At 44.5% G+C, this 25,399-nt stretch overlaps 1 protein-coding gene across 4 annotated transcripts in view; it reads right to left on the bottom strand.

The window, feature by feature from the left end:
• Positions 1-21,565, bottom strand: part of ABHD11 (abhydrolase domain containing 11) — a 134,851-nt gene extending 113,286 nt beyond the window's left edge. Inside the window, exon 1 of one of the 4 annotated variants that reach the window (XM_069226841.1) lies at positions 21,338-21,565. In XM_069226841.1, coding sequence (XP_069082942.1) covers positions 21,338-21,495 — 158 coding nt within the window. In that variant the 5' untranslated portion in view covers positions 21,496-21,565. Of the gene's footprint in view, positions 1-21,118; positions 21,216-21,337 lie in introns of those variants that run through there. The other 3 variants (XM_069226845.1, XM_069226843.1, XM_069226842.1) reach the window with 3 other exon arrangements.
• Between the last annotated feature and the right edge of the window lie 3,834 nt (positions 21,566-25,399).

Below are 25,399 nucleotides of genomic sequence, written 5' to 3'. Positions count from 1 at the left end.
ACAGGTAGTTGTATCCATCAGAAGAACGAGTTACTTACCTTCGGTAACGACTTTTCTGGTGGATACATTAGCTACCTGTTGATTCCTCACGGTCCCACCCGCCTCCCCGTTGCCTTTCTGGTCTTACCAAGTAATCCTTGAGTGCGCTCCTCTTGGTCTTCAAGGCTGCAATAGATTTTGTATATATGGATACTTGTATATATATATATATATATATATATATATATCTTTTTGTATATACATGATTTGCATATATTTGTTTGTTTGATTTAAAAAAAAAAAAAAAAAAAAAAAAAAAAAAAAAGGAGAGTTATATTAAATCTACAGCCATTTTATTCCAATGTTGTCTGATTTACAATGTTATGGGATGTTGCCTTGCTCTTTCATTGCATTGGGTTATTATTCTCATGCACGTAAAAAAACAAAAATGTTGGTACTGATGTCGGCGAGGACCTCTTATTGCCTGTATGACGTCAGACGGCGTCGCGCAGGCTAGAGTGACGTCCTCGTCGACGTGCAGAAGCTAGGAAGAAGATTTCCATCGAATGCTGGCGCCATGGGAGTATTCATTAGGTGAGGAATTCACAGGTAGCTAATGTATCCACCAGAAAAGTCGTTACCGAAGGTAAGTAACTCGTTCTTATGGTCACAGAATTTTGTAATTTGGAGATTCTGGTTGGGATTTAAACCCTTGTTTCCCTAGTCACACAGCCTGGAATTTGTCCACTAAACACTATCTCCTTCGCTCTCTAGCTAAACATCAAACAAAAAGGGACTAGGTTACATTTGCCTTCGGGAGCTAAATTAGCACACTAGATTCAATACAACTGACTTGCAAAATGTGTAAATTGCATGTTAAATCAACGTGACATTGTATAAGTATTCTTTCTCGACAAAAGCTAGAACGTAAAAATTTAACTTGAAGGGAGGAAATGCACAAATAATAATGAAGTAAACTACATGGATTTACAAGCTATGGCAAAACCAATAGTTCTCGCCTTGTAAGAAGGAGAAACGATGTGACCAATGTTGTGTCATTCTGTAAGAGTACCCATTCATCACCACATGCACCTACCTCACATAATAACTTGAGGAACTACAGCTTCATGAAAGAAATTGAATGTTTTTTCATCTGACTCACGAGGGACTTCTAGTAATGACAAAAAAATCCAGGTTTCTATGTATGTATATGAGTGTGTATGTCAGTAAAAGAAGTGTTGCTCCGCCGACATTAACATTTTAATTCTTCCGACCACAGCATACAACACTAAGCTGTGTGCTTTAATATAAATGACTGTGAATATTGAAATAAATGCATAATGCCACTCAGAAGCCAGTTTGCTCAAAATAATTTTGAAGGCACTTACATTTACAGGTGAATTATAGTACTTGATAATTGAAAGCTGACAGCTTGTTCAGCAAATATAATAAAAAAATATAGGAACTTTTTGTCAACCATTTATAACCATTATGATTTTCACTTGTTACTAAAATAATGCCCGGTCCCATGGAAGTGGTGACCTCCCGAGTGTGCTTGAGGTGCTCTATACAGGTCGGGGACTTGCTACACACAATATGGGGGTGTGAGGTACTTTGTCCCTTCTGACAGCGCGCTCTCTAGAAACCTAGGATGTGCATTGGGTTGGGATGGAGATGCCAAATTCACCATTCATGTAGATTTAGATGTTAACCAATATAAAATGGCTTTGTTGTGGCTGGGCCTGGTGGTCACAAACAGGGACACTGCTTGTCAGTGGAAAGACAGCACAGTGCCCCTTTTGGCGGAAAGGAAGGAGGGTCTAGCCCGATGTATCAGTTTAGAAAAGCCCATTTATGAGGCCAGAGGATGTCCACAGAAGCATTTCAAAATTTGGTTAGACTTGTGCCGACATTGTGAAATTGTTAGGGATCCAGCCATCCCTGTAACAGCAATAGAAGACAATGAAATTTGTAGATATGAAACTGACATAGTGATCTGTATTAAACAGTTGTTTTATGCTCTCTTGGCTATATCGTTTTGGAATTTGAACCATAAAAGGAAATTTTGTCAGGAAGGAAAGAGGAGGGTGATCAAAAGAATTTATTTGTATCTTCTGCAAATACTTCTTCCTGTTTACGACGATAACAAGCAAATAAACCTAATGAAATTCATCATTAAAAAAAACTAATAGCCAGTTCCACCAAAGCACAAAGGATATATCATTGGGTAAGCCCACTTTTACTGGAGGTAACACTTACTTTAAGAAGTTTGATTACAAATCCTTTTACCCACCTAAACATATGAAGCCAAGATTAGTTATTTGAAGGCACTTATATTTATTCATTTTTTTGTTTTGTCAATAAGTTTGATGCCGTTTGACAAATCTTCATGAAATTTTCAAAACTAGTTTCCCACTCACTTTAGCTGCCGTCTGGAAAGTTTCAGGATGATCCGTCAAGCGAGGAACGAGAAAAAGAGGGGGTCCCAAGACAAGTTTTCCCCATGCAAATTTCCACAGGGATTTTAGACACAACTACAGCCCAAACCGCACAATGGAATTACAACAAATATGGCCGAAAGCTAGATCTTGGTCCAGAAAGATCTCTTTTTGTAATTTGATGTAAATCTGTTCAGTAGTTTTAGAGTTATTAAAGGAAAAAAAAATAGGTATCTAGGAACGCAAAGGGTCCGCGGATCTGACAGATCTGATTGGCTACCAACACTTAAACCAGGAAGCGTTGGCAGCCATCTTGGGACTCAGACTCAATGTCCCTGTAACGTTTGGATGTTTCAGTGAACTTCAATGGCTTTCATAACGATGAAGGGGGGTTATGGCAGGGCCTGGCCTGCGGGTAATGTCCCCCACCACCCCCCCCAAGTGCATCAAACCCCACGCCATGCGGGAAAAGCAAGGAGAAGGCACCCAAAAAAACTGGGAAAAAGCAAGGAGAAAGCAGTGGAAACTAAGAAATAGCAAAGTGAAGGCACACAAAAAACAAGGGAAAAAGCAAGGAGAAAGCAGTTAAAACAAAGGAAAAGCAAGGAGAAGGCACACAAACAATGGGCGGAAAAGCAAGGAGAAAGCAGTGAAAACTAGGGAAAGGCAGGGAGAAGGCGCACACAAAAACAGGGGAAAAATCAAGGAGAAAGCAGTGAGAGTGAGGGAAAAACAAGGAGAAGGCACAGAATAAACGAGGGAAAAGCAAAAAGAAGGCACACAAAAAACGGGTGAAAAAGCAAGGAGAAAGCAGTGAAAACAAAGTAAATGCAAGGAGAAGGCATTCAAAAAACAGGAAAAAGCAAGGAGAAAGTGAATATTAGGGAAAAGGAAGGAGAAGGCACACAATAGAGGAAGCAAGCAAGGAAAACGGAGTGAAAACCAAAAAAAAGAAAAGATAAGACACACAAAAAAACAGGGCAAAAAGAATGAGAAATTAGTCAGAACAATGGAAAAGCAAAAGGCACTCCAAAAACAGGGAAAAAAACTAGGAGAAAGCAGTGAACATGAAGGAAAAGCAAGGAGTGGGTATAGGAAGCAGGCCTGGTGTGTGGAGGGTGCAGAAGTTTCTTACATCTTTTACCAGGTCCAGGTATCCCTTATTAGTGTAGTGTAGGAAGGGTCTAGAAGCCAGGCTCTCTGGAGGTAACTATGGATGAGCAACCAAGGCTTATCTAGGAGACATGCAAAGCTCATGCAATACCATTGTAGTCTCTCAGCACTTACACACTTGGAAGAAAAGAAAACAGTGTTACAAAAATAAATGTACTTTTATTTAGTGACACAATTACCGAAAATACTAGCGAGGCAATTACCCCAACAGGAGGTAAGAAAACACACTAAATATGCACACTAGTAATCAGAAATAGGCATAAATAGCAATAGAAAACAGTGCAAAAGTAATAGACAATAATGAACTTAGGAGGAAGCCCAAACCATATACTAAAGGAATGGAATGCAAATACAGGACCCGCACCCAGGTAAGCAGAGTCTGTAGAGGGGAGCTGGAGGAACTAGGAAACCCCAAAGGTAAGTACCACTGTGCCCCCAGTGACCAGAAAGAAAGGACTAAGGTACTGGATTTTCCCCAACCCAGACAAGACCGCAAGAAACCATCGGTGGATTCCTGAAGAGGAAGACCCATGGAAGAAGGGGACCAAGTCCAGACATCACAGAAAATGCTGCAAAATGGGCAGGAGCCACTACCTACCCGTCTGTGGTTGCAGAAGTGGTCAACTGTAGGACAAAGACGGTCAGCAATGCAGCCCTGGAGTCGGTGAAAAGTTCCTGGAGGATGCAGTCACCGTCGGATGGAAGATTGCAGTCAGTCAGAGGCGTGGAAAATCCACCAACAAGTCTTGGCAAAGGCAGAAGTCATGATTAAGCAAAGGTGGAGCTGCCTGGGACCAGCAAGGTCCAGGAGAACTCAAGCCAAGAAGGGGAGTCCTGGGGGACCCTCAGAAAAGCTGAGTCAACAGAAGAAAAGGCAGCCCCCACAGAAGACCCACTGGACGAGGAACCAGGAGTCGCAGAGAGACCCATGCAGCACAACTGAAGAAGGGTCCCACGCCTTGGAGGAGAGGTGAGCAAGCCTTGGTAGCTGCAAGAGATGCAGTGCACGGGTAGTGTCCTGCATGAGAAGGCAAGGGCTTACCTCCACCAAAGTTGTACAGCTGGTAGGGAGGACCAACGGGACCACTCTAGCCCACCACCCATGATGCAGGATCCACGCAGCTCAGGATGAGAGGAGATCCACGCAGCCGGTCGCCATTGCAGTTGATGCCTGCAGACGCAGGGGAGTGACTCGTTCTCTCCAAAGGAGATTCCTTCTTCCTTCTCGTGCAGGCAGAAGACTTGCCGCCCTCAGAGGATGCACAGCCGGGGAAATGTTGCAGAAGCTGGAAGGAGCTGTGGAAACAATGCGCAAGCAGAGTCTTCACCATGGATGCAGACTGTCGGTTCCTGGAGGATCCAGTTGCAGTTCCAGTGGCCAGAAGTCGAAGTAGAGGTTGCAGAGGAGTCCTGCTGAAATCTTGCAAGCTGAATCAGAGGACCCACCCAAGAGGGAGACCCTAAATAGCCCTGGAAGGGGGATTAGTCACCTAGCAAGGAGGGGGCTCTGACGTCACCTGCCAAACCTGGCCACTCAGATGCTTCAAGAGGCCTCTGCCCACCTTGGATTCAAGGTGGCAGAATCAAGGGACCCCTTGAGGAGCTCTGGGAACCACCCCTGGGGTGGTGATAGACAGGGGAGTGGTCACTCCCCTTTCTACCGTCCAGTTTCGCCCCAGAGCAGGGACTGGAGGTCCCTGAACTGGTGCAGACTGGTTAATGCAGGGATGGCACCAAATGTGCCCTTCAAAGTATATACATGGCTTGGGAGGCTACCCCTCCCAAGCCATGTAACAACTGTTTTCCAAAGGGAGAGGGTGTTACCCCTTCTTTCAAAGGAAATCCTTTGTTCTGCCTTCCTGGGCTTGAGCATATCAAGCAGCAGGAGGGCAGGAACCTGTCTTCGGGGTGGCAGCAGCGTGGGTTGCCTGGGAAACCCCAGAAGGCTGGTAGGAGCAATGCTGAGGGTCCTCTAAGAAGCCACCAGAGTGCATGGAATCATACTTCCAAAACTGGCAACAGTATTATGGTATGATTCCGACATGTTTGATATCCAACATGCCCAGGTTTGGAGTTACCATTATGTAGCTGGACATAGGTAGTGATCTATGTCCAGTACACGCATAAAATGGCGTCCACGCACTCACGAAGTCCATGAAAATGGGTCTGGAGTCCTTGGGGGCATCTTTGCTCACAACAGGGGTGCCTTCACACACAGGTACCTGCACCCTGCCCTCTGGGCTTAGGAGGGCCTACCATAGGGGTGACTTACAGTGACCTGATGCAGTGACCTGTAGTGAAAAGGGTGCATGCACCCTTTCACTCAGGCTGCAATGGCAGGCCTGCAGACACACTTTGCATGGTCTTCCATGGGTGGCATAATACATGCTGAAGCCCATGGGAGACCCCTGGTGCCCCATGCCCTGGGACCGGGGTACCATATACTAAGGACTTGTAAGGGGCCACCAGTATGCCAAATGTGGGGTGTGTGGTCCAAGCTACCACATTTACAGGGAGAGAGCACTCTCTAGTTACTGGGGTCCTGTTTAGCAAGATCCGGGTGAACACAGTCAAACACACTGACAACAGGCAAAAAGTGGTAACCATGCTAAAAATAGCCTACTTTCCTACAGCGAGCACACAAAAAATGGGGAAAAAAGCAAGGAGAAAGCAGTGAGAATGAGGGAAAAACAAGGAGAAGGCACTCAAATAACAGGGAGAAAAGCAAGGAGAAGACAGGAGCAAGAGCGATTCAGCAGCACGGAGAGAGCTGGACATTTATGTTTTTTTAATTTTGCTGCAGATTTGTGGATCCACTGTGTCAGAGGGAGGGGCAGAAATACAGCTAAGGAGACTTGTTTCATAGGTGACTCTAAGCGTTTATTAAGGAGGCTCAAAGCAGAATTACAGCAGAAATTGTCAAAATAAAAATTATATTAACTGAGCTCTTCGGTCTTCCAGTCACATCTTTTATTCTGGTAGTATTCTTCTCTTGGGATTTATGGGCATGTGCTGGATGGTAATATGCTCTCTGTTTTCTCTCTTTTCCATAGAATCCAGAAATATCGCCCGCCAGCACCCTTGAAGGAAGGAGACAACGCGATAAGTGGTTTGTTCTTATTTACAATGCACAAACCATCACCATCTCACCCTAAGGTGGTATTTAGCATGCTTGGGCTGGAGGGATATAGCACCAAGACCCCAGTCTCGGGAGAGAAGGTCATGTCCTTGGAGAAGGGGGGGGCGAAGGATGATAAGAAAGGGTACAAAGAACAAAACTACAGTGGCTCTGCAAGGATGGCACTGGGCCAATCCTATGCTTGAAGATTTTGCTGTACAAATGGCAAAAGACTGTCGCTTTCTAGCTCGGCATGGATGGGACTGTGCCAATCTTATGCTTAAAAACTTTGCTAGAAAAACAGACATTCGAGGTGAGCAAATCTACAGTGTAGCTGGTGTTCAAGGATGCTCCTTACAGGAGCTGCTCTCCACCTAAACTTGGGAACTACCCAGAGTTCTCTCTTTTTTTTGTGCATAATGTATGTGTCACTCTAACCCTGAAAGGATGTTGTTTTGACTTATACTGGGTGCTCCCTTGTGTCTGGACAAATCTAAACCTCTCTGAAGAGATGTAATGACATTGAAACACGTGTCAGGGGTTGCTTTTGCTCATTCCAGGTTGGCTTGGGTGGTATTTTACCAGTCCAAAGCTGTAATACAGTGTCTGGAGTGGTGAAAGGCTTTTGTCATTTTACAGCTCATCAAGGTTGGCACTGGGCCAATCCTAAACTTAAAGATTTTGCTGTACAAATGGCAAAAGACTTTGTCGCTTTCTAGCTCAGCATGGATGGCATTGTTGCAATCCCAGGGGTGTGGAATTTATTGAAATATCTACTTGTCCACGGGACAGGCTGCTTCTCAAATCTACTTGTCCTGTAAAAAGATCTACTTGTCCCTTTGGTGCCATGTAGTGTGGCGCCAAATTATGGCAGCAATCTCATTATGTAAGAGCTCTGATAATAGCCTCTCTGATTATGCCAGGGCTACTACCATAGTAGGGCTTGAATACTTGCAGTTTCAATCCCTACTGTAGCAATTTCCTTATTTTTCCACCTTTCTGCAGATCTGCATACTGGGGCTGGAGGAAGCAGTAAGCAATAGTTCCAGGGCTGGAATGCCTTTGAGTCTGCAAACCTACTAACCTGCATGTTTTAATGATTTTCACCAGCTTCTCTCTAATATTTTCCCATAATAAGAAAGGTTGGACATTTACTCCGGACAATGGCAGAATTAGAACTTCTTCCAGGGTTGGAAAGAAAGTGGCTGGAGGGAAAATGAACTTGCAAATGCTCAATAGATTTTCACATGAGAAAATCTACACATGCGTATTTACCCATGCTAAAATACAGTTCACAAATATTTTATAGGGATACGACATATACCATGGGTGCACTTTTGTGACTTTCTTTAAGAATTTGGGGCCACATGTAGGTAGGTTCAGATTTGCGACCCGTAAATTGCGAGTCGCAAATCCGAATGTAGGATGGTGTCCCTGACACCATCTGTGATTCGCAAGGGCTTCGCAAATGCACACCTCATGAAAAATCATGAGGTGGGACGCAATTTGCGACCCCTTTGCGAATGGCGGCCTCACAGGGATGGTGGCCTGCTGGAGACAGCAGACCACCATGTCTGTGACTGCTTTTCAATAAAGCAGTTTTTTTTTTTTTGTAATGCAGCCCGTTTTCCTTAAAGGAAAACGAGATGCATTACAAAAACGAAAAATGAAACGTTTTAGTTTAATTTTTTCAGAGCAGGCAGTGGTCCGCAGGACCACTGCCTGCTCTGAAAAAATGTTTACAGTGACATTCACAATGGGGAAGGGGTCCCAGGGGGACCCCTTCCCTTTTGTGAAAGTGTTAGCACCCATTTGAAATGGGTGCAAACTGCGATTGGCTTGCGCCCGCGTTCGCAAAGCAATCCTACATTGCACTGCGAGTCGCAATTAGGAAGGGAACACCCCTTCCTAATTGCGAGTCGCAAACCCGTTTTGCGATTCGGTAACCAAGTTACCGAATCGCAAAACTGGGTTTGTGCATCGCAATGTGCTTTTTGCACATCGCAAACAGCGAAAGTCGCTGTTTGCGACATGCAAAAAGCTACCTACATGTGGGTCTTGGTCCCTAATTAGGTCTGGTGTTAACAAAGACATTTTGTTTTTATTAAACTTCTATTTCTCTCTCTTTTGGCTGGCTTTACTGTGAGTGATCGCATTCTTCTCTTCCACAAGGAGCATATTGGCACACAAAGTAGTTTTGTTCAGTGTCAGGAACAACAGTGGCAATCAGTGACGTAACGAAACTGGAGGGTGCCCCTTTGCAAAGAACATGGAGGAGCCCCCTCTCCAGACTCACTCAGGGCAGGTGCTGTGCTGAAGGGGCCCCCTGGAGGGCGGCTGCGGGGCCTTTGTTATGCCACTGGTGGCAACGTGTGCTTTTGGAGTTCAAAAACGCTTGGTTTTTTTTTGCCAGTGTTTGTTACAATGTTGAGGGGCTGGTAGCTCCCACAACAATAAAGTGTTACAAAAGCCATGTCAAAACAAGACACACATTGATGAAACTAAAAGACTTATAAAAATATGTCAGATCAGTTGGCTTTGTCAGTGTTTGTTTATTTTCATGCTTCCCATAATAGTGTTGAAAATGGTTACACTGATTTTCCATTCGAAATATTTTTGTGAAATACTAGCATGCATCAAAACATTTTACTAAATGACACTTCATTTGCATCTAATCAGAGAGCATTCTGGGAGCATTATACTTAGCCTCATAGCCTAAACTTTTCAAACATGTGTATACACGTTTTTTTTTTTTTTGTACTGGAACCAACGTCAGTAGTGAAGTGTGACCTTAAAACATTTATTTACAGCACTCACCCTAATAATGAAGGTTTTCAAATAATGAACCATAAATACAAGTTCGAACAGCATTATCTTTTGGAAACACATTACCTCAACTGCAGAGAGTTCCACTCTCTGTAAACAGGCAGCCACAGGGTTTGTGCTGCAGAAGGTTGGGCCTACTTGTCCCAAGGACAAAGTGAACATAAAAACTTGTTGCCCTTGACCTCAAACAAGATGTCCGGGGCGTGGGGCGATAGGAATTCCACATCCCTGAATCCTATGCTTAAAAACTACTAGAAAAACAGACATTTGAGGTGAGCAAATCTAGTGTCGCTGGTGTTGCAGGGTGCTCCTTACAGGAGCTGCTCTCCACCTAACCTTGGGAACTACCCACAGTTCTCTCTTGTGTTTTGCATAATTTATGTGTCACTCTAACCCTGAAAGGGTGCTGTTTTGATGTATACCTCGATATATATATATATTGAATGCCCAAAAGTGATCTCACGTTTAGGCGTCAACAGCAAGACACATGTTTTCAATTTATCTATTGACCCAGAGTTCTCCCCATATCCATGCAAGAAAAACGGGGGAAGAAAAAGGAAAACAATAACTTTGTGGATAACAGGCCCTTTCCCACTCACTGCAGTTGCTACAACTCTCCTTCAGTTGTGGCGGGCATTGGCACAATATTTGGCATCATTGGGCTCCACCACTCCTCCAACCTATTCTCCTGTTCGGCGTCTAGGTCGGCATCTTGTACCTCCTTGTGATCGTGTCTGCTGTCTATCTCAGGATGGATGTCGGCCCCGTCTTCTGACTCCACTGTTGGAGCCCTTTTCATGTAGTACCACCCCTCTGGCCTCTGTGAATCTTTTTCCTGTCAATCAACGATGATATCCTTCCTGGTTCTCTCTGCCCCTCCATCTCCTGACCTCTGCAATAATCCCCTTTCCTCCAATGGGAGTTCACTTCCTGTGGCTGTGCATACCAAATCACAAAAAAAGAGATCTTTCTCAGCCAAGATCTACCTTTCTGCCAAATCTGGCATAATTCCATTCAGCGGTTTGGGCTGTAGTCGCGTTCAAAATCCCTACGGGAAAGTGCAAGGGGAATACCCTTTTTGGGACCCCCTTTTTCTCAGCCCTCTCTTGACGGATCATCCTGAAACACTGAAGACAGCAGCTGAAGTAAGTAGTGTACTAGTTTAGAAATGTTAGTGATGATTTGTCAAACAGTGCCAAAGTTGGAGAAAAGTTGGGGAGAAAGTGTTTTGGGATCCCCCTCCCCCATTTTTCGGTCCCCACTTTATGAATCACCCTGAAATATTCCCCACAGCAGCTGAACTGACTGTCATATTAGTTTTGTAAATTTTGTGAAGATTCGTCAAACGTCACTTTAGTTATTAGAAATACAAAAAACACTCCATCTATGGAACCGTAACAGATAGATAGATAGATAGATAGATAGATAGATAGATAGATAGATAGATAGATAGATAGATAGATAGATAGAAGGGTGTTTTATCAAATATATTTATCAATTGGGTTTGGATTTTGCTTCTTCCTACCATAACATAAGGCAGCTGGCATTTTACTGGCATACAAGTATAGTGCCACCAAAAAAACTGTTTTACAAGAATACAGTTGAAGGTGCTTAACAGCTGACTGCTAGCACATATTCTAGGTTGTAATTTCCAAGTGTTCGTAGTTATCAAATATTGATTCAACAGCATATACCAGCGTTGCCAAATTTATGTGTAGGAATTGTAAAGTGCATAGCTGCCCATATCGGGAAGTCCCGTTGCTAGGAAACTGTCCTAATTGGTGTCCAGGGGCAAAGATATTTAGGACAGCCACATTTTAATTGTTGCAATAAAAGTGTTTGGCCACGGTAGTTCCTACACCTCTGTTTTAGGCCAGCTTGATGAAGATGTCATTCCATGATGGTTTTCCAGCACTGATCTCTGGCAGATGAGAGACTTTTGCCACCTACTCCTCTAAAAACACCAGGCTCCTTCATCTTCTACCCACTTCACCACCATTGAGTTTCAGTTGTGGATGGGACCCCAACCTCACTACTCAGCGACACTTTCTTCAGTTTCTCCCTCTTACCCATTTGATGTACTTAGTTTTGTTGTGCATGGTCATATGTTAGGTGGGGTACTTGGGGTAAAGGTAGGGCATCACAGACTATTACACTGAAGACCCCCACCAGAAACAAAAGCCCCCCCAAATCCCAATTGGGAAAACTAAGTACAATGGGAGTAAGAAAGAAGACGTGAAAGAAATAGCTGAGGCTAGAGATGTGAACTTTTTTGTCACAGGTGATATGTTCTATATTGAAAACACGCATCAACACTACCTCTTGCCTCCATGGAAAAGTGAAAGCAACGTTCTGTAGGCGGTAGAATAGTACATGGGCGTAGTGGGTGAGGTTAAGATACTTGCATGAATCAATCAATTTACTACAGAATACATTTGAAGATTGTCTCACAGTTCTACTACATTCAACTAAAGCATTCCTAGTCTATTCAATTGACGTGACTTGTTACATACTATGTGATTTGTAGTGAGACAGTTAGTTTATCCTTGAGTAGGTACACTGCATTCAGTGTGACTGGGAAAGTCTCAGGGCCTCGTTATGAGTTTGGCAGGTGGCGGGAAACCCACCACAACATTGACGCCGGCTCATAATCAAGCCAGTGGCAATGTTGCAGTGCGTCGGGTGCGACAGCACCTGTCGTACTTTCCACTGCCTGTAATTCAGGCAGTGAAAAGCGTGGCGGGCGGTCATGGGGGCCTCTGCACTATACATGCCATGTGCATACGCAGTGCAGGGGCCCCTGGCACCCCGTCTCCGCCAGCCTCGGCATGGCAGTTCCACCGCCATGCAAAGGCTGGCAGACACGGGGATCGTAATCCCCAGCGCAGCGCTGCCCTGGTGTATTAAAACCGCCAGCAACACCAGACCGTTGGCCGGACTAAAAGTGGCAGTGCAGCAGTCTGACTGTGGTGCTTTTGCCACAGTCATAATGTGGCGGTCGGACTGCAAATTTGGCGGCAGTCCGACTGTCGCGGCGGGTGTGGCAGTCTTAGGTCTGTCACACTCATAATGAGGGCATCAGTCTTTTCAGTGTAAGCTCATAATTCTGTATTACAACAAGAAAAACAACAGCAATCACGTGATATGTTGTTTCATCCAAAATGGAAGAAAAGGTAAAATTGACTTAAGTTAGTGTAAGCTTGATTTCGCGTGTTAAGCACTATAATTCAAGACAAAGAGATATCACAACCGCCTCCTCCATTCCCCCACCGCCTGATGATTTCTAAATCATCACATCTAGGGATAAATTACAATAGAGTTGTCATCATTTTAGGATTCTTCTCCTTGGATCCTTCCAATTCCTTTATGGTATCGTAACATTCGCTCTGCATCTCATAGTCTTTTACATCAACTCTCTATTTCTTCCACTTGTTGCCAACAGCTTCTTTGTCCCACATTTTAATCCACCTTTGCCAGCAACATTGAATCTGGAAGTACAGGGTTTCTCTCAACTGATACCCAGATGTTACTAGCAAGCCTCATACATCCCATTCTTTCCCATCTGTCCTTTTTAATTTCCAGAGTGGTTGCCTCTAGTGACAAAGTCATCGACGCTCGTATGCAGCACACTTTACCACCATAAATCCTCTAAACTACCACAATTGACCAGTCATGCACAACACCGAATCCGTACTGGCTATCACTGTAAATGGCAACTTGTGAGCCTTCTGAAGCGTAACAGGCGCTGGAGAGGGCAATCAGTTCCACTACTTGTGCAGAGGTTACATGACACGGGTAGGATGCTTCCACAACTCCACTTAGGGTACGTACAGAATATGCGGCTCTCAAAATGCTGTGTCTGTTTCTGAAGCAAGTCATAAATTAACATGGTGTGGTCAAATTCAAGAAGGGGAACATCCAGCATATCCGGTCATGGCTTTGTGCACAACTTGGTAACACTTCTACAATCATGACAGAGCTCACTTTCCTCGTCTTCATCTGGGGTGGGTAATAAAGAAGATGGATTTAGTGTGTTACACCTCCTTAAAGAAACATTGTCTGCAGCCAGAATAGTTATTTCATAACAGGTTAGGCAGCTGTTGGTCAAATACTGAGTGTCAATGGAATGCGGCACGATCACAATAAGTGGGTGACCCATCATAATGCCTTGTGTTTGCTGATTGCTCAGGCTGACTGCCGCGACCGCTTTGAAACAACCAGGTAATGCTGCTGCTACTGGCTCAAGAGTTGCCGAGAAGTAGGCCACTGGTCATTTGGCCTCTCCATGGGTCTGTCTCAACACAGACAAGCACACCCATCATGCTCATGGCAAAAGAGTATGAACTCCTTGGTGTAGTCTGGAATTCCAAGAGTGGATGCACTGCAAAGTAAAAGCCTGAAAGGCTTCTATGCTCTCATCACCCTTCATCAGTGTGCATCAGCCTCAGTAAAGGCTTTGCCACTAGTGAAAAGTTCAGCATCCACTCTTGGCAATAGCCAACCATTTCAGAAAACATTTGTAATTTTCTTTGTCTGGTTGTTAATCTCATTTTAAGAACAGTCTTGATGAGCTTGTGGGACACTCATCTGACTCCATTCTCAATTTGATGTACTGGATACTCAACTTCTTTCTGACAACACTGCAGCTTTTTGGCTGAAACCTTATGCCCATTCTCAGCAAGATGGTAGAGTAAGGTGATGGTGTCTTGCCTACAAACTTCTTTTGTCGTCGATGCAACAAGTAGCTCATCCATGTACTGAAATAGGGTTGAACTGCATGGTAATTGTAAGGGCTCCAAATTCTTTTTGACTATGAGGGACTATCTGCACCCCTAAGGAGTGTGATACCACACATGTTTTCTCTTGGAATCGAAAAGCAAATAGAAACTGTCTCTCTTCGTAAAGGGGGCAGAAAAGAATGTCTGACATAGGTCAATGACCGTTAACCACTCAGCTTCTGAAGAAATTTGGAATACGGTTATGGCAGGATTCAGTACTATGGTATAGCATGGCATTACTAGTTGGTTGATCATTCTTAAATCATGAATTATCCTCCACTTTTTATTTGTTTTATGCAAGGTCATAATCGGTGAGTTACATGGACTCCTAATTGCTTCCGTCAGAATGCTATGCTTTCAATTATATGGATAATTCCAGCAATGGATCCTGGGGACAATTTATAAGGACGTGTTTGAAGGAAAACTGTATCGGACCGAAGGATTATCTTTATGGGTTTAGAACCCTTAATCAACCCAATCTTTTTTCCTGTGATGTCCCACACATCTTACCTGACTGATTACTTTAGATGTGAATGTAAATCCTCTTTAGTAAGAACTGGGTATATTCGGACTGCAGATTTCAGTGCCTGCAATTTCAACTCATTGTCCGCTGCTTAAGTTTCCAACCCCACTCTGTCTGGTGTACAATATATAACACAATTAAAGATACAGAGTAGGTTTCTTCCCAACAAATCTACGGTACTCGATTCACATTTAATAAACTGGTGATACTGTTTGATGTTCCCAATCTTCACTGGGGCTCTAATCTGGTTTGTATGCTGCTGATTTGTGATGCTAATGGCTAGGACTTCCTTTCCTGAGAGCGCTAGGTTCAGGACCTTAACTGTTCTAACAGGTGAATGAGTGGCTGCTGTGTAAATCAGAAAGGATACAGGATGTCCACTAACCTCTCCATCCACATATGGCCCACTCTGATCCACCTTTGGGACTGTGCCAAACATGCATCAAAGCCCCCCACCCAACACCATCATTGGGTCTGTTCGAGTTCTCTGGTGCTCCCAAACATTATGGGCATTGGGCAGTCTGAGGTGTAAATGGGCTGTGCTGAACTTGCTTGTTAGTTTGGAAAGGGAGATTCCCTCCTCGCATCTGTATGGCACAAGGGGATTCTGTGGTACATGGGGAGGTTCTCCCTGCTTCAAGAAACTAGAGGGTTGGGCATCACTCACCACTCGATCAGGATTATACCGACATTTATACTTCCAGTGACCAACCCTGTTGCAAAATTGACACAGGGTACCCTTATTTAAAACACTTATGTTGGTTCCAGGCATACTTCCCCAATCCCTTTCCTTGGGTATTTCCTCCATAAGCCATGAAGACTGCATGCAGATTTAATCCTATGCTGTGATCAAGGTCTAGCCCTAGGCTAGGCATTTTCCACCCTTTTACTCCTCCATTCTGCGCTAACTGGGTTTGGGCTACCATGATTGTTTCCTTCATCCCTCTTTGTTTAGTATCTAGTGTGTTGCTGCAATATTTTCCATACTGCAAAATTTTGTCTATAGGCTTGCCTTGCCAGCAGACACCTTGTATGATTGTTTTTCTAATTTCAGGCTGTAGTCTTTGCACAAAGGAGGCAAGAAAACCCTCATGTTATCTCCACCTGGGTCATTCAGATGACCATGCTCCCTGTACACATGCATTAATCTCTACATGTATGCATGTCCAGATTTCTTGGGCTTTTGGGATGTTCGAGAAATCTTGGTCCAATTAATTTCCTTTTGTGAAACATTAGACTTAAGGTGAGCAATGACTGTCATATTTAGTTCTGACCAATGGCAATGGTGCATTTGTGTTTACTACTTTAAGGGGTTCTTGTGTCGGCCACCAATCCAAGGCTCTCTTGCATTCTGCTCATAGGCCCTTTGGGTCTGCCACTTCAAACAGCAAATCCTTCCACATGATGTTAGAAATGGTCACTCACTGTTCTATCGGAGTATATCATTTGTTGGGATTCTCCCTCTGTCTGAGGGCAGATGTCTAATACTACGGGACATGTACATATGCTCCTCCCTGGAACTCCCCCAAGGGGTATTCCTTTACTACATTTTCTGCAACTACTCCAGCCTCATTCCCTGTAGATTATTTCTTCTGTTTCGCTTTTGGCCTTTCTCTCTTAGATCACAACTCTTTAAATTGCTCCACAGCACTCCACTCCCTAGTGCTCTCAACCAACTCCCTGATGTGCGTCTTCAGTCCCTTCAGTTTTTACAGTCTCAATTCCTTATCATCCATCATCCTGACATTTCTTAGCAATTTATTTCTTTGTGTCAGATCAAATCCACATTTGCCTATCACTTCTTCTACTCTCGCATATGCCTCTCGTGCCACACTTGCAGATTCCTTACTCGCATAAAGCAACTCTTTCTCATTATATTGTCCAAAGAAATCCAATGCCCTTTACAGTTTCTTGAAACTCAGTCTTTAGTTGGGCGACATGGAGTTTCTGAGGGGTTGGTTCTTTGTGTTTCCGGGTAGACTGTGGAGTCGTGGTAGTAATGGTACATCCTGCATCAGGAGTTTTGAAGGATTCTCTCTGCAGAGTGCTTGAATCTAATGTACTGGATAGATGTACTGATTTTAAAGACAATCGGAATGGTATAATTCTGCGGCATGCTTGTGATTGTTAAAATGGGAGGACCCAACGATTCAAGGCCTAAAATTGTGTGGGTCTGGCTGGGGTCTTAAGTTGTACATTCTCCTTCTCAAATATTGTGTTTTTGGGGTGTGGAAAGTACTAGTTAGTGAAAAACATAATTCCCCATCCTTTGCTATGCATTCACGTCATTGGCTGAGCAACATACATATGTGTAACCCTCTCTTTGCTGCCATTTCTCAAGCTGGTGTGCCTTCAGGTGAAAATTTCCTTTCCTTATTTGCATCTTTCTCTTTTTTCAAAAAGGGATTTTCCCATTCTGTCAATATTCTCAATTGCTCCTTGTTACAATTGCACGCACACTCTTTTCTACTAAATTCACAATACCAGAGCTTCTCAATCAAAGGTCCCTGCAGGCACTCTACGAAATGAACACATGTATACTGCAAGCTTCTCCTGGACTGTTTCTACCTTTCTTAATGTTAAAGTATGTCTGTTTTTTCTAAACAGATATTACTATACAGTGGAGAACACTACCCACATTGTACAGTAGTGAACTCTCGACCTGTGGGAGTCTGCCATACCTAGCGTGATCACTTATGTGCACTAAGAAATAAACACCTACTGAGTTCATTTAATACATTAATGCAAAATAAATGTTACTTCCCTATCCTAGTGTGACTGATAAGTCTGGAAAGTACACCTCACCTTAGCAGACAACTCAACAAAATTTTTCTGTGGTACGTCACCCCCACTTTATGCCATACGCGTCTTTCATTTGAAATGAAATTAAACACATAGTCAAAAACACAATAACTGCTGTGCCCACAAGTCCAAGAACTAATGCCATGCAATAGTTAAGTTAAAAATGTGTCCACCACATTTTCCAACGACATTTCAAACTTCAAGTCCCAACATGAACTGCTTTACCTCGCTTCCCATCCAGCATACAAATCCCTATTGACACTCATGTTGGTCTTTCTGGGTTACCGAAACAGTCACCTCGTCTTCAGGAATCAGGATTGTGTTGGGGCTAGGTCAATTAGAATTTCTGGGAATCTGAATGTGAGGGCAAAACCGCCTGAGCAGCGAAGGTGCAGTAATCGGCTCTAAAGTCAATTTACCTCATCCAAGTAGGTCCATTCTGTGCCGGACAGATCCAATCAGAACCATCAGCTATGCTACCAGATCTATCAGAGAGCCAAGCTATATCTTATCTACCTGCTTAATACACTACAACGGCTTGGCCTCGGACAGTCCTTATATGGACTTTAGTGCTCCCCAATAAACCTATCTCTACTGGATTAAATTAATACATTTGAAAAGGCTGTAACCATCCTCAATATGAATGGAAGACAAGTAGAGAAATGTAAAAGTTTACTTAAAGGAAATAAGTATAGAAATGTATAGGCTGGGTCAACAATCAAATACTGGGCAATACATAATTAATCTATTAAAGTTCCATAGAAAATCCAGTGTAGATTCGCCTTCTAAGAAAGGCAGAAGGTGAATGCCCCAAACCAGAAAACAAATGCATCCTTTTATAGGACTTTAGATAAAGGTTTTCCAGGGGTGTGGGATTTAAAAAAATATCTACTTGTCCATGGGACAGGTTGTTTTATAAATATACTTATCACGTAAAAAAAATCCACTTGTCCCTTTGTTGCCATGTAGTGTGACGATTAATTAATGCAGCAATCTCATTATAAAAGTGCTCTGATAAAGGCCACTGATTATGCCAGAATTCTGATTATGTTACAATTCCTGCATTTCGCCACCTTTCCACAGATCTACATACTGGGGCTGGAGGTAGCATTAAGCAATAGTTCCAGGATTGGAATTTACTTTAGAGTCTGTGCAAACCTACTTAGTTGCATGTTTGAGGAGTTTTCACTAGCTCTTCTTTAATTTTTTCTCATACTGAGAAAGGTTGGTCCTGACACTGTTAGGAAAAGTTGTTGGAGGAACTTGTAAACGCTCAACAGATTTTTGCATGAGCAAATCTACACCTGCATATTAGCTTGTGCTAAAATGTAGTTCAAAAATATTTTCTTGGAGTACGATTTCCTGGCCAACTTCTGTAAATTGTGAATTCATGAAGGTTGTAAATATGCACTAATACAAAAGCATATAACATGGGTGCAGTGCACTTTTATGACTAAGTTTTGGGCAACTAATTAGATCTTGAGTTAAACAAGACCATTTGTTTTTATTTAAATTCTGTCTCCCTCTTACTATCTATACATGGCTTCACTGTGAGTGACAGGATTCTGCTTTGTCACAGGGGGCATATTGGCACACAATGTAGTTGTGTTCACTGCTAGAAACTACTGTGGCAATGTGTGCTTTCTGAAACCAAAAATATATATAATTGCTATTGCCAATGTTTGTTATAATGCTGAGGGTCTGGCAGCTCCACAACAATAACGTTTTACAAAACCCATGTCAAAACTAGACACACATTGACAAACCCAAAAGGCTGACCACCAATGTCAGAACTTTTGGTTTTGACAATGATCACAGGGTATGCATCAATGAGAAACAAGCAAGAAAAAAACTATTCAGGCAGAATACATTACAAAATTCTCTCACAGTTCAACTACATTAGACTCAAGCATTCCCAGAGTCTATACAGAGGACGTTACATAGTATGTGATTCGTTTTGAGACAATTAGGTTGTCCTTTGGTAGGTAGGTTGTGCTCAGTATAACTGGAAAGGCTCCGTCTTTTCAGTGTAAGTCCACACATCTTTATTACAGCCAGCAAAGCAAGTGATCATGTGATATGTCATGATGTCACATCCAAAAAGGAAGAAAACACAAGGGGCCATATGTACCAACTCATTTTCCCATAGACACAGAATGGGTAAAACCCTTTGATACATCTGGCCCAATATGACTTACGATTGCGTATGCTAGATTTTTCGCGTGTTAAACACTAACATTCAAGAAAAACAGATCTCAGAGGGGCACTTCATTTCCACGTTGCTTCCGCGTTCAATTATGTGTACATTGTTTGTTGTTATACAGAGGCATTCTTTCAACATGTTGAGGTAAAGAAGAAATGCTAAGTAGTTTGTTGGATGTCTGTAAACATAATTGTTCCTTCTTGTTTATTCAAAGATAGACAACATATTTTTAAATATACAGAAACAAGTTACTCCGCCCTGATGAGGGCACTAGAGATTGCGTCTGAATAGTAAATAGTCTGTGCCCACATTGTCCTTTTACAGAACTCCCAGAGCCTTCCGTACACGGTAATTAAGGAACAGGGGTTAAAAGGGGAGTGGCATTGTACTGCATGGGTTCAATACATGGCACCTTGTTTTATTCGACATGGCAGTCACTTAGGGGCATATGTACGAACACATTTTCCCATAGATACAGAATGGGTAAAACCCTTTGATACATCTGGCCCTTAGTGTAGAGTGACCACTATAGAACGCGCATAACTGTATATTCCCAGCAATTTGATTCCTCATTCCTCTAGTACGGACGTGCTCACCGATGGAATGCCCATCGTTTCAAGAAGCGGCACCGGTGCTGCGTATCAAAAAGTTAGAAATAAATCAATAATTCTACATGCCTGAGAGTGTCTCACGCTTTCAAATGGGCATGGACCGAAATAAAGTTGACATCGAGGCACTTTCTAGATACGAGATGTTGAATGTTGTATATTTATTAGGAACACAGTGTGAATATTAAACCTGCAGCACATTTAATAATCAGAAAGACGTGTATCATTGGTGCTTAGCAAATCTGCTTTACCGTAGTATTTACACTGTTTTATTTTGACCTCCCCAAAAAAAGAAAATCCCTCTCCCTGTACCCTTGAAATAGACGTTGAGGGATTTTCATACCCAATGAGCTTTAAAACAGTGTATCAAAGCGTCCATGTACACATTAGAGAAGAACCCATGATCTATCTGTCCCTTGTATCCTTCAGCCATCGGTTCTCAACAATTCTAGCCACTTAACTTCAATTAAAATGTTCTGCGGTACCACCAACACCTCTGTGATGCTTAAGTAATGCTGACACGGTCACCTTTACCCCTCCTTCACCACACCACACCATTACCTTCCTTTTTCACCTCCCTCTGATACGCTAAACTGCTGATAAGCCTACTCACTGTTAACCCCACGGCGTTCAGGAGACACGCGAAGGAAAAGTAACTACAAGAAGCTACCTATACTGACGAACACTTTAAGTATGAAGGTATGCCTCTGTTTTACTGGTTCTCCTACAATCAGGTCTCCGACTTTCCCACAAGTGAACGGAACTAAACTGCATCTATAAAGGCTGTTGTTAGGCTAGCGACTCCGCCCAGGTGTATTTACTGCTCCTCCCCGAACCGCTGTGCGTGGTGACGTCACTGCGTGCCCATCTGACCGGTGTCTGCACTCACCTTGTGCCTGTAGTGCCGGGGCTGTAAAGTCGCTTTTGGTCGTGTGTACCGGGTATCGTTCTGAGGGGTTGTCGGAAAGGGGATAGCAAGGGCTGAAAGCTTCGTTTAATTATGCCCAGTTCCGTCAGACAGCCCAGCAACCGACCCGCTCTTCCCATGATTGCCACTGCGCGTGCGTGAGAGAGGGGGTGGCAGCGGGGACAGATGAATGTATAGAGGGCGAGCAGACGACGACTTCATGTCACGTGACTGTAGGACTGCCACGAACCGATACATAACTTTCCGAGCTAGAGCGCAATGGAGTTTTCCCATCTCTGCAAGGGGGCCATGTTTGGTGTACAGAAAATCCATCATTTAAAAGCAAGCTTAATTATGGTTTAAAGACGAAACGAAGACACCATGGAAGGTCAAATCTTTGGTCTGGCCACGGACAGATTATGGTGTATATTTTCATGCGTTTGCAGTTTTATATAGCTTTAGTTTGGCCTACGGGCATTGGAGAACTTTACATGTACACAAGATGAGCTGTCAAGTTTCCCCGGCCCACGCGTGACTAGTTAAACCCTTGAATTAGAAGGTTAACGCTTGCTTTATACCTCTAAATCTCTGCCCGTTCTGCCGTACTCTTATACTGTGTGTAATGCAATTTAAAACAATGTGCATATTCTCTGTTCTTTTCTTTGCAGGCTATACTAGAGTCGCTATTCCCCACTGCGTCAACCAGGAATCAATTCTGTTTCCTTCTGGTTAACACAACTTCTTCAGTAACGGCATTAACCAATTGATGTTTTATAATGTTAACATGAAATAATACATTTCCCATCAATTTCTTTAACTAAGTATGGTTTTATTGGGGGCACCTGGCCCGTGAGCAGATAAGCGAAGGCAGAATTAAGCATTAAACTTGCTCATAGGTTCCCACAGCCAAATGTAGACTGATTAAAGATATTATGGCCCTCATTACAACCCTGGCGGTCCGTGTTAAAGCGGTGGTAGGACTGCCAACATGCCAGCGGTAAAAAAAATGGAATTATGACCGTGGCGGAAACCGCCAACATAGACAGCCACTTTAACACTCCGACCGCCATGGCGGTACAAACAAACAGCATGGCGGGTATCGTTCTGAGGGGTTGTCGGAAAGGGGATAGCAAGGGCTGAAAGCTTCGTTTAATTATGCCCAGTTCCGTCAGACAGCCCAGCAACCGACTCGCTCTTCCCATGATTGCCACTGCGTGTGCATGAGAGAGGGGGTGGCAGCGGGGACAGATGAATGTATTGAGGGCGAGCAGACGACGACCATGTCACATGACTGTAGGACTGCCACGAACCGATACATAACTTTCCGAGCTAGAGCGCAAGGGAGTTTTCCCATCTCTGCAAGGGGGCCATGTTTGGTGTACCGAAAATCCATCATTTAAAAGCAAGCTTAATTATGGTTTAAAGACGAAACGAAGACACCATGGAAGGTCAAATCTTTGGTCTGGCCACGGACAGATTATGGTGTATATTTTCATGCGTTTGCAGTTTTATATAGCCTTAGTTTGGCCTACGGGCATTGGAGAACTTTACATGTACACAAGATGAGCTGTCAAGTTTCCCCGGCCCACGCATGACTAGTTAAACCCTTGAATTAGAAGGTTAACGCTTGCTTTATACCTCTAAATCTCTGCCCGTTTTGCCGTACTCTTATACTGTGTGTAATGCAATTTAAAACAATGTGCATATTCTCTGTTCTTTTCTTTGCAGGCTATACTAGAGTCGCTATTCCCCACTCCGCCAACCAGGAATCAATTCTGTTTCCTTCTGGTTAACACAACTTCTTCAGTAACGGCATTAACCAATTGATGTTTTATAATGTTAACATGAAATAATACATTTCCCATCAATTTCTTTAACTAAGTATGGTTTTATTGGGGGCACCTGACCCGTGAGCAGATAAGCGAAGGCAGAATCAAGCATTAAACTTGCTCATAGGTTCCCACAGCCAAGTGTAGACTGATTAAAGATATTATGGCCCTCATTACAACCCTGGCGGTCGGTGTTAAAGCGGTGGTAAGACTGCCAACATGCCAGCGGTAAAAAAAAATGGAATTATGACCGTGGCGGAAACCGCCAACATAGACAGCCACTTTAACACTTCGACCGCCATGGCGGTACAAACAAACAGCATGGCAGTCACTGCCAACAGACAGGCGGAAGACAATGTACCGCCCACACCATTATGAGAGGCCAATCTGTCACCTTTTCTGGGGCGGATTCAACGCGAACAAAAACACGGCGGAAACAGGACTTGGAAGGGAAAACTCTGACCTCTACACACCCCACGAGGAACCAGGACGCCATGGAGCCGGAACTCCAAATTCTCCCTGCGATAGTCTTCCTGCTCCTCTACTAGGAGCACGACCGACGGCGGCGACGACCACGGTGAGTACTGCACCTACGACACAGTGGAGGGGGGAGCGAACAGAGAGTGACAAACACACGCAACACGCAACAGCCCCACCCTCACACACAACAACACACACACAAATACATGCTGAAACATTACATTTCCTCCCTCAACCCCCCCTGGAAGAACGCAAGGACAAAAGGAAATGAGTTGAACAATTGTAATCAGGAAAAAATCCATTACTCAAAAATATATATACACTCTTAACAAATATGTACACCAAGAATTCAAGTCCATGTACTGCACCTACATAGTCTGTGGACCACTGGGCCCAAAATGCATGGGCGAGGCCCACACTCAATACCCGATCCAAACGGTGAGAACACTGCAGGGGCTTCAGATCAAAATAAAACAGGCACCTCAGGGGGAAAGGAAGGGGGGCACCTCAGCCGGATGAGTGCACGACGCCAGCTCCACGAGGGGGCTCCATGCCCATTGAGGTATCCTGGGGAGTGCAAAGCCACCGTCTCTCAAGTCTCTCCAGTGGGTGGTTTGCCCACTGCTTTATCCTGGGGAGTGCAAAGCCACAGTCTCAAGTCTCTCCAGTGGGTGGTTTGCCCACTGCTTCATCCTGGGGAGTGCAAAGCCACAGTCTCTCAAGTCTCTCCAGTGGGTGGTTTGCCCACTGCTTTATCCTGGGGAGTGCAAAGCCACAGTCTCTCAAGTGGATAACAGTCTCCACTGGTTCTGGAGGGGGCTTTGTGCTCAGAGTGCTTCATCCTGCCAAGGACAGAGGTAGTGGATGTGATACTCCACTGGTTCTGGAGGGGGGCTTTGTGCCCAGAGTGCTTCATCCTGCCAAGGACTGAGGTACTGGCTCTGACACTCCACTGACGGAGGGGCAACATGGAAGTTGTCCAGGCCCCTGGAACTGACCACCAGCCTCGTACAAATGACCACTGGGGATGGCAGCCATGTCTGCAGTGGTGCCACTGGCACAGGATGTGGCGTGGCTCTGGCGGCGGGCTCAGTAGCGGCGGCGCTTGCAGCACTCATTGGGCAGCGGTGCTGGTGGGGGGCTCACTGAGCGTGCTGCTGGCGGCGCTGTCCTGAGCAGCGGTGCTGCTGGGGGGCTCACTGAGCGTGCTGCTGGCGGCGGTGTCCTGAGCGGCGGTGCTGGTGGGGGGCTCACTGAGCGTGCTGCTGGTGGCGGTGTCCTGCGTGGCGGTGCTGGTGGGGGGCTCACTGAGCGTGCTGCTGGCGGCGGTGTCCTGAGCGGCTGTGCTGGTGGGGGGCTCACTGAGCGTGCTGCTGGTGGCAGTGTCCTGAGCGGCGGTGCATGTGGCGGTGCCAGTGGCGGTCTTGTCCGCCGTGCAGGTTGGCGGCGACTTCCCTTTCTTTCTCTGGCCCTTCCCCACCTTGGATGGTGGCGCATCTGTCTTGCCACTCCCAACTGTTGTCCTGGCTGAGCCCTTGGTGGCAGGTGTTTTGGACTTCTCCCTCCGGGCTGTGGGCAACTTCTTTTGTTTTGGAGGTGGGGGAATGTCCTTGGCCTCGCTCCTTTGGACACTGGCTGCCCTGCTGCTTGGCGCACTCCAGAAGCCGGTTACTGCTGGCACCACTGTTCCCGGTGATGTGGTGGCTGAGGTGCTGGGTTGGGACCTGGAAAGGCG

The sequence above is a fragment of the Pleurodeles waltl genome, chromosome 3_2 (genome assembly GCF_031143425.1).
Source record: "Pleurodeles waltl isolate 20211129_DDA chromosome 3_2, aPleWal1.hap1.20221129, whole genome shotgun sequence".
Lineage (NCBI taxonomy): Eukaryota > Metazoa > Chordata > Amphibia > Caudata > Salamandridae > Pleurodeles > Pleurodeles waltl.
Note: the sequence above shows the minus strand (reverse complement) of the source record. Positions and strands in the feature narration are given on the sequence as shown.